Source organism: Colossoma macropomum, unplaced genomic scaffold (genome assembly GCF_904425465.1).
Source record: "Colossoma macropomum unplaced genomic scaffold, Colossoma_macropomum, whole genome shotgun sequence".
Taxonomy (NCBI): domain Eukaryota; kingdom Metazoa; phylum Chordata; class Actinopteri; order Characiformes; family Serrasalmidae; genus Colossoma; species Colossoma macropomum.
Genome location: NW_023494805.1, coordinates 11,318,266 through 11,327,981, shown reverse-complemented (window position 1 = coordinate 11,327,981; position 9,716 = coordinate 11,318,266). Strand labels below are relative to the sequence as shown.

The window sequence follows — 9,716 nt, the reverse complement described above, 5'->3', positions numbered from 1 at the left end:
ATTTAGCTGTTTCTCTTACAATTGAGCCTCTGTCTTTATTTTTCTTAAGTAACTAGAGCTGCAGTGCTGGTCTGCCTCAGAGTGGCACTTTAGCAAACTGGTTTACCCAATTGATCATTCATAGCCTAGCAACCGTAACTATGCCCATCATACCTCTGAAAAACTATACAATGTGCTGTTGCATATTGGTAAATCTGACAACTTGCCAATTTTCCAAGAGTTTGGAGGAAAGAGTGAATGGCTACTCATTTCGCACACTAAAGAGAAAAAAAGAGGAGATGAGTAAGATCTCAATTAATGTGAAGAAGAGAGCATTGAGAAACTCAAAAAGAGCATTTCCAAACGAAGAAATGTTAAAACAAACATTTTGTTGCCATTGAAGATAGCATCTGTGTTGCTATGGCAAGTGCATAGGCAGCCAGCCAACACTGGAGGAGCCAGCCAACATGGGACCCCCTGAATACCAGGTAGTGTTTTGCACACTTCATAAGCTTGTGGAATTTCTCCATTCTTTAGTGCTGCATAAGTGTTTATTATTATGTGCTCAAAAAACTCCCCTTTTAGGGGTTAAAATCGCAGTCTGTCCATGTTTTTTCTTTCTTACAAACATAAATTAAACATTACCAGACAAATTAGTAATGAAGAACCCCAAGAGATAATAGTCAGAAACAGATCAGAATATCTGAATAGCAAAAATATGAAAAATTCTAAACACTGATTGAAAGTGTCTGTAATACAGAAACATGGAAAATCAGAGCAAAATATCCACATAAAACTTTAAATTAAGATTAATGTAAAGCTATATGCGAAATCTAAAGAAATGAGGCATGACAGCAGTGTATTATGACTGAGTGTATGAGCTGCATTATGGGTGGAGCTGTGTGTCTCAGCAGAGAGCTACACTAATCCCATTCAGCTCTGACTCTGCTCTCAGTCACTTCACATCTCTATCAACATGCTGCTCTCTATCCTTTCTCTCCTAGCACTGCTTTTAGGTAAGAGAACTTTAATGACAGAACTGTCGTGAGAAAAAAGAAAATCTGAAAAGCAAAGTAGAAATTGTAATAGCAGATTTATTTGAATGTTGTTTGAGAGATTCCAATGTAATTTCTTCAATAATTGTTCTGTTTCCAGGAGACACATCAGCACAGACAGTTGTACCACTGGAAAGAGAAATTCATGTTTCAGAGGGTGATGAAGTAACTCTGTCCTGCAACTACAGTACGAGTGATACTAATGATGTTCTTCAGTGGTATCGTCAGTTTCCCAGATCCAGACCAGAGTTTCTCCTGTATATTAACCTGCAAGGGTTTAAGAGTGATCCTCCTCCTGGAATGTCTGTTGAACTTCATCAAGACAAGCGTGTGGATCTGTTGATCTCCTCTGCTGCAGTATCAGACTCTGCACTCTACTACTGTGCCTTGAGGCCCACAATGGCAGGAAACCCGGCTACACTGTACAAAAACCCCTTATTATACTCCTTACAATACACAACTTTAAACATTAGATACTGTACAAAGCCTGTGAATTAATAATGCTATTTTTCTTAAAATATATCTACAGAATGAAGATTTGTAACATTATAACTGAAAGTTGTAACTTTATAACAGAATTTACTTTACACTGCATGTCATACTGAACAGATCTTACATTTAAACTGGCAATATTACATTTCTCTGAATTACTGATGATACTGATTAATATATTTAGTTCTCTACATTGTTAAGAACACAGTTCTCACCTAAATTAATACCTGTGTCTGTGGTCTCAGAGTGAAATAATATTCTAACACAGAGAGGTAATGAGGGAAACTGTCCACAGGAGGGTAGATGTCATCTAGTCTTTACTGAACACTGAAGCAGTTTTGTTGTTTTTGTTAAAGAACTGTTTTGAACATGCTTAAAAAATGCAGACTTTGAACCAAACAATTAAGACAGACAATTTAAAGACCTTCACATTAGATTTTATCTCAGGTGAATGAGGATACAGTTTGGTTTCATAAGCAACATTAGACCTTTGTGTTAAAAATATTTATTTTTCAACAGATGAAGAAAGTGGTGATCAAATGTCAAGGAAGAAGAAATTACTGTGAATAAATACAGTGTATTGTTCATTATTTAATAACTTAATGTTCTACTTCATATAATGATGAACATCTAAAAACTGTGTTCAGTTTATGATGCTAAAACTTGTATTGCAAAAGTTATTACTGAACAAAATAGTAATAATGCTTAATATGACAGGTGAATGCAGGTGAATTTGAAAGAGACTTTACACAGTATGTCATTAAGTATCTAGACACCTGTTTCTAATTTTTAAGATTTCTAGGTTGACAGATTACAGGATTGGTTTATTGATTGATTTATTTCATGAGAAAAAAAATCATGTTCATCTTCAGGAGACGAGCGGCAATCCTGCTCAGGGGATTATGGGAGCAGCAGTGAACTGAGTTTTCCCATGTGCCTTTTAAAGATATATTGTTAATGTAATCTAAAGCTTTCTGAATAGTTTTCTTTTTTATGCCTTGTAATAGGATATATTACTGAAAACATAAACAATGTATTCAGTATTCAGCCTTCACTATTCTTCAAAGTGTTCTGCCCAATTCTGAGTGAACATGCTGAAGAAATTTCATACAGTAATGATGATGAGTTTAATAAAAGATCAGATGCAGGTATTTCAGTTTCACTGATACAGAAGCTGTGTGACTCTACTGTGTTCTGAGGTCCACTGTGACTAAAACACATTCCGAGCAGTACATGCATGTCTCTAATTTAAAATGTATTCTATTCATTATGTTGGCTTGACAAATCCACTTACTGTCTTTAGTTACATTATTATTATATTATTTTCTAAATATATTTCGTATTTATATATAGTTTTTAAAAAGATTACTTTTAGCAAAATGCATGTGAAAAGCTGTGTAATTGCATACATACATGTACAGATGTATAAATAATACTCTATTATGCTGTTTGCTTGTAGGTGTGCATGTTACGTACTAAAATAAAATAAAATTAAATTAAAAATAAAATAAAAAACACAAATATATAGGATTTCATAGACTGTTTCTATTGCGTCTTATAAATGATGCACACGTCCACCAAATCAGGGGAGGGTGCATGACAGGCTGGACATTTTAAGGCAAAGTTATCATTTCATAAATGCATGTTTTAGTGTTGAAGTGTTGACCAGTTCAAGGCAACTTCATACTGTTTCACAATATTATACCATAGCACAATTATATGATAATGATGATGAAATGTGCATGAAACTGCTGTGTACTACTGAGACCTGAGAGCCACTGTGACATCATCACATTCAACCATCATGCACAAAAAAATATATATATATAATAAACACAAAGAACTGGCCAAGAATTAGCTGATATGTTCATGTTTTAATGCTTTTGTCTTTTGTCATGATAAAGCACATGTACCATTTAATGCCACTGTTGAATATTTTGCTTTGTTACATTAGATTTCATGTTTCAGTGAGAAAATTATTATCTTAGTTGTCTTTGTTGAAGTGAATAGTGTGTTCAGTGTAGTGGATTAAAGTTCCAGTAGCTGGATATAAAAACAACAGCAAAGATCAATGTGAAATTCCTCAAACAGAAGAGTATTTTGTCAAAGTATTTCTTCTTGGCCACAAATTGCTGTTCTACGCTCGCCACTTGTTATGTAGTAGTCAAACAATTGAGAAAGTCTTAACTATTTTTATTGTCCTGCATTTTGATCTTCCACAAAGACAAAAAGCACAGTGGGGCAGCTCCCCAGAGCAGGTGTTTCCTGTTGTAGTTTCTCATAACTGCACTTACCTCAGAGAGACTCACACTCACCAACACACAGATCAGCATTAGAGCACTGAGAGCTTAAACACATTACTGACTCCATCTGATCTTATTCACAATGAAGAGAAACGTCCTCATCATTCTCATCATCACATCAGGTATTCACTGTGAAGATATGCTCAGAAGTATTTAATCAATGACATTTTATTATAATTTCAAATACTCTTTACATTCTACTTTTCTTTCAGGTGTGTTTAGTGCTGATCAAATTGGACCTTCAGTGGATCAGGAGACTGATGTTTTTAAAAAAGAGGGAGAATCTGTTACACTGAAATGCTCTTATGACTCAAGTAGTGATTATGTCTATCTCTACTGGTACAGACAGTATCCTAACAGAGCTCTACAGTATTTACTGTACAGAGGAGCTCGATCAGGGAGTGGTAGCAACACTGCAGACAGAAGATTTGAGTCTACTGCATCCAGATATTCCACTGAGCTCACTGTTAGAGAACTAAGACTGGCAGATACAGCTCTCTACTACTGTGCTCTTAGAGTTGGAGCACAGTGATACAAAGTCTCTGAGACGCTTTACAAAAACTCACACACCTTCTGTTTGCTTTGAACACAAGAAGATCAAAGTACCATCCAAACCACAATGCAAGCACCGAAGTGATCTGTTATTACACTCTCTTGAAGAACAAAATAAGCTTGTCACACATTACAATACATTTTTAACTTGAATTTGCCTTTCCTGAAAAAGGGTGGTGGAAAGGCTTTTTTATTGTTCTTCACATTAAAAATGTGCATATGATCTATTAGGCTAATAAATAATAGTGCAAAAAGCAGTGATGGAAAGAGTACTGAAAATCCCTACTTAAGTAAAGCCACTGTTTTGTTGCTGTACTGTTACTTTAGCTATTATTTCAGTACAAGTACACGTAAAAATTTGAATAAAGTAAATTATTGATGTAAAAGTAAATAAATAGATGTTTGGAAAACTACTTGAGTAATCAAGTTATTTTTTTGTATATCCACACAAACAACATTGAAATTACATCATTAGCAATAATCTGTAAACAAAAAAAAATTGTGTTCTCCGTTCTCCTAGTGCACATTTACACATCTTTCTGTGAACTGTGTAAGGAACAATATTAACATAAAACCACACGCATTTCATGGTAAAAGGCTTTTTAGTTCATCTAATAAAGTAGTTTATAAACTCTCAAAGATTGCAGAGTTCATTACTGTTTAACTAAGTTCATTTTAAAACATCATATTATTTGAGTAAGCCTCAAAATAAAGCTTAGATTACTCAATTAATAATGTCCTTTTCAGTAACAGCCCTACTGCCCAGCTGCCTGAACATTAGCTTACCTTAACTTTGGTTGCATGGTGTAATGGCGAGCACTCTGGACTCTGAATCCAGCGATCCAAATTCAAATCTCAGTGGGACCTTCTCATCTTTTTGGGGACAGTCGTGGGCTGGAACTGAGGGCACCAGCCTTGCAACCGGAAGGTCGCCGGTTCGATCCCCTGGGCCGACAGTACATGACTGAGGTGCCCTTGAGCAAGGCACCTAACCTCTAACTGCTCCCCGAGCACTGCGGATAGGGCTACCCACCGCTCCAGGCAAGTGTGCTCACTGCCCCACTAGTGTGTGTCTTCACTAGTGTGTATGTGGTGTTTCACTGCATGGATGGGTTAGATTGCGGAGGTGAAATTTCCTCATTGTGGGACTAATAAGGGTCACTTAATTAATAGGTGTCAACCTCTAGAGACAGTAAACATTACATTCACAGCCTTCAAACTGTATAAATTCACTGATACCTACAAAATTTCTACCATTAAAGTTATGAGAAACAACAGCAGCAGTTTATCCAGTTTTGAAATTAGTGAAATTGGTGTCATTCAAAATATATGGTGGAAATTTTAATTTAAAACTACTTGGTAATTAAATTATTTAGTAACTAAATTAACAATCTTGGGAACGCATTGTGAAAAACTGAGTTAGTCCAACTAAACCATTTAATCTAGAAGACGTTGAGCCAACTTAACTATTTAACTAATGAACTGAGTTTTCCCATGTGCCGTTTAAAGATATATTGTTAATGTAATCTAATGCATTCTGAATAGTTTTCTTTTTTATGCCTTATAACGGGATATATTACTGAAAACATAAACAATGTATTCAGTATTCAGCCTTCACTATTCTTCAAAGTGTTCTGCCCAATTCTGAGTGAACATGCTGAAGAAATTTCATACTGTAATGATGATGAGTTTAATAAAAGATCAGATGCAGGTATTTCAGTTTCACTGATACAGAAGCTGTGTGACTCTACTGTGTTCTGAGGTCCACTGTGACTAAAACACATTCCCAGCAGTACATGCATGTCTCTAATTTAAAATGTATTCTATTCATTATGTTGGCTTAACAAATCCGCTTACTGTCTTTAGTTACATTATTATTCTATTATTTTCTAAACATATTTTGTATTTATATATAGTTTTTAAAAAGATTACTTTTAGCAAAATGCATGTGAAAAGCTGTGTAATTGCATACATACATAGATGTATAAATAATACTCTAATATGCTGTTTGCTTGTAGGTGTGCATGTTACGTATTAAAATAAAATAAAATTAAATAAAAAATAAAATAAAAAACACAAATACATAGGATTTCATAGACTGTTTCTATTGCGTCTTATAAATGATGCACACGTCCACCAAATCAGGGGAGGGTGCATGACAGGCTGGACATTTTAAGGCAAAGTTATCATCTCATAAATGCATGTTTTAGTGTTGAAGTGTTGACCAGTTCAAGGCAACTTCATACTGTTTCACAATATTATATCATAACACAATTATATGATAATGATGATGAAATGTGCATGAAACTGCTGTGTACTACTGAAACCTGAGAGCCACTGTGACATCATCACATTCAACCATCATGACACAAACATGCAGTATTATATATATAATATAGTATATCAACCCCAAACACAAAGAACTGGCCAATAATTAGCTGTTTTAATACTTTTATCTCTTGTCATGATAAAGCACATGTATAATTTAATGCCACTGTTGAATATTTTGCTTTGTCACAATAGATTTCATGTTTTAATCAGGAAATTATTATCTTAGTTGTCTTTGTTGAAGTGAATATTGTGTTTAATGTAGTGAATTAAAGTTCCAGTAGCTGGATGATAAAAAACAACAGCAAAGACTAATGTGAAATTCCTCAAACCAGAAGAGAATTTTGTCAAAGTCTTTCTTCTTGGCCACAAATTGCTGTTCTACGCTCATCGCCTGTTATTTAGTAGTCACACATTTGAGAATTTCAGTCTTTTAAACTACTTTATTGTCCTGCATTTTGATCTTCCACAAAGACAAAAAGCACAGTGGAGCAGCTCCCCAGAGCAGGTGTTTCCTGTTGTAGTTTCTCATAACTGCACTCACCTCAGAGAGATTCACACTAACACACAGATCAGCATTAGAGCACTGAGAGCTTAAACACACTACTGACTCCATCTGATCATATTCACAATGAAGAGAAACCTCCTCATCATTCTCATCATCACATCAGGTATTCACTGTGAAGATGTGCTCAGAAGTATTTAATCAATGACATTTTATTATAATTTCAAATACTCTTTACATTCTACTTTTCTTTCAGGTGTGTTTAGTGCTGATCAAATTGGACCTTCAGTGGATCAGAGACTGATGTTTTTAAAAAAGAGGGAGAATCTGTTACACTGAAATGCTCTTATGACTCAAGTAGTGATGATGTCTATCTCTACTGGTACAGACAGTATCCTAACAGAGCTCTACAGTATTTACTGCGAGAGGCGCCCGATCATGGAGTCAGTTATAGTGACACTGCAGACAGAAGATTTGAGTCTACTGCATCCAGCTCATCCACTGTTCTCACTCTTAGAGAAGTAAAGACTGGCAGATACAGCTCTCTACTACTGTGCTCTTAGAGTTGGAGCCCAGTGATACAAAGTCTCTGAAGCGCTTTACAAAAACTCACACACCTTCTGTTTGCTTTGAACATAAGAGATCAAAGTACCATCCAAACCACAATGTATTATCTGTTCTTACAGTCTCTGAAATGTCTGTTTTTAAAAAAAAAAACAAGGTAAGAATGAAAGGCATTGAAGATGTAGAAAACTGAGCTAGTGTTTAGGTGAGACAAAGACCTGAATAAGTTTCCCACTGTCAGCAGTTACAGATCTTGGCAGTGATGTGCACAGACTTCAGTGAGGTCAGGGGTTGAGTTGTTTCAAAAGGGAATGTTGTGGAGGCACTTCTAGATAAGTATATGAAATTATGATTAAAGGCAAAGTTGTTCTCTTATTCTGATGTTCTGCATGCATATCAGATCTTACTTCTACAAAACTAATATGTTCGAGTCAGTTTTTCTTTTCGCAGGAATCAAGAAAAGACCTAATCCCAACAAAAGCCCTTTTAAACAAGCACAGGTAAAACATAAAATTCAAATACATAATGTGATCAGATTTAATTGAACTCATCATTAAGCTATTATTATTAAAACTATGCACTCTGCCTTCATCTTTTCTTCTGTTTTTTTATAACAGGCTTGTAAAAGGCTTTGGCAAAAAGACTTAAACATCAAAACTTTCTCAATAATCTCCAAAAAAAAAAAATCATAGACTTATACCTCATTAAATAAAGTACACTTTGAAAAAATAATATTCAAAGTGGAAATGTCCTAAAACTATGAATACTTACCTTAAAATGGAAATAACAAGCTTGTGTTTTTTGGTCCGATTTGACTACAAATTTTGTACAGCAATGGTCCAAAGACCATTTGTTTTTCCCATTAGAAATGAATGGCAGAAAACTTCAATCTAACTGCCACAAATAATGACACAATGCACACTCCTCATACTGACATTACATACAGACTCACATACATATGCACAGTAATTAAATAATTGTTAAACATATAGAGCCTAATACACAGTGATAACAGTTATAATATTTTTAAACATACACAACCAATAATGCAAAGTAATTACATTTATTACATAGATATTACACAATTATTACAAAAACACAAAATATACGCAACAGATGTGGATACACAAACACTTTGCAACCCCCTAGCAATCTCTAGAGACAACACAGCAATGGCCTAGTAATACCTTAGCAACAACCTGGAATACTATAGCATAAAATATCTGGGGAAACAGAAGAGCAGAGCAGTAAGAAGGGCCCGGAACTGCGATTAGAAGGCAAGACGTCACAAGGACTGACAGAACAGGAAGAGTATTTAAACCTAGATTACAGACAGTAAGTTGCAGGTGCAGCATATAAAATGGCTTAATACTGGACAGAGTGACCTCTACAGTTGTTTGTGACAAGCTTTTTAAAAATTCTGCTTTTGTTACAAGTTAAAGAACATTGTTTGATACAATATAGAATCATTGACACTTTCACTTTTCTAACCTTGCCAAAAATGCAACCTACATTCTGACAATTTGAGGATATAGAAGCATCCTTATCTCTCTCTCTCTCTCTCTCTCTCTCTCTCTATATATATATATATATATATATATATATATATATATATATATATTATATATATTATGGCAAGCCAAACAGGAAATATTTCATGAACATTGATATATATGGAATGATATATATATTTATAGATATATATATATATATATGATATCTATATGATATACATGACTTTGATATATGGAATGAACATTGATATATATTGAATGAAAGTCGCTGTTGAAGGGTTGAGGATGGCCAAGAAAAACTGTACATCAATAAATGGGCATTAACAAACTCCAGGTGGAGCTTAAAGGGAGGGAATTCTGATAAAGTGACCAGTATCTATACACAGTGATCCCGTGGACAGAGTGACCTGAGAGTGGCTGATAT

The 9,716-nt window shown here is 34.8% G+C and overlaps 1 gene segment (V, D, J or C); it reads left to right on the top strand.

Moving 5' to 3' along the window:
* Positions 1-928: 928 nt before the first annotated feature.
* On the top strand, positions 929-1,564 carry LOC118826457. The segment is given in 2 exon segments: positions 929-995; positions 1,135-1,564. Coding segments are annotated over 2 exon segments (438 nt in total).
* Positions 1,565-9,716: the final 8,152 nt, after the last annotated feature.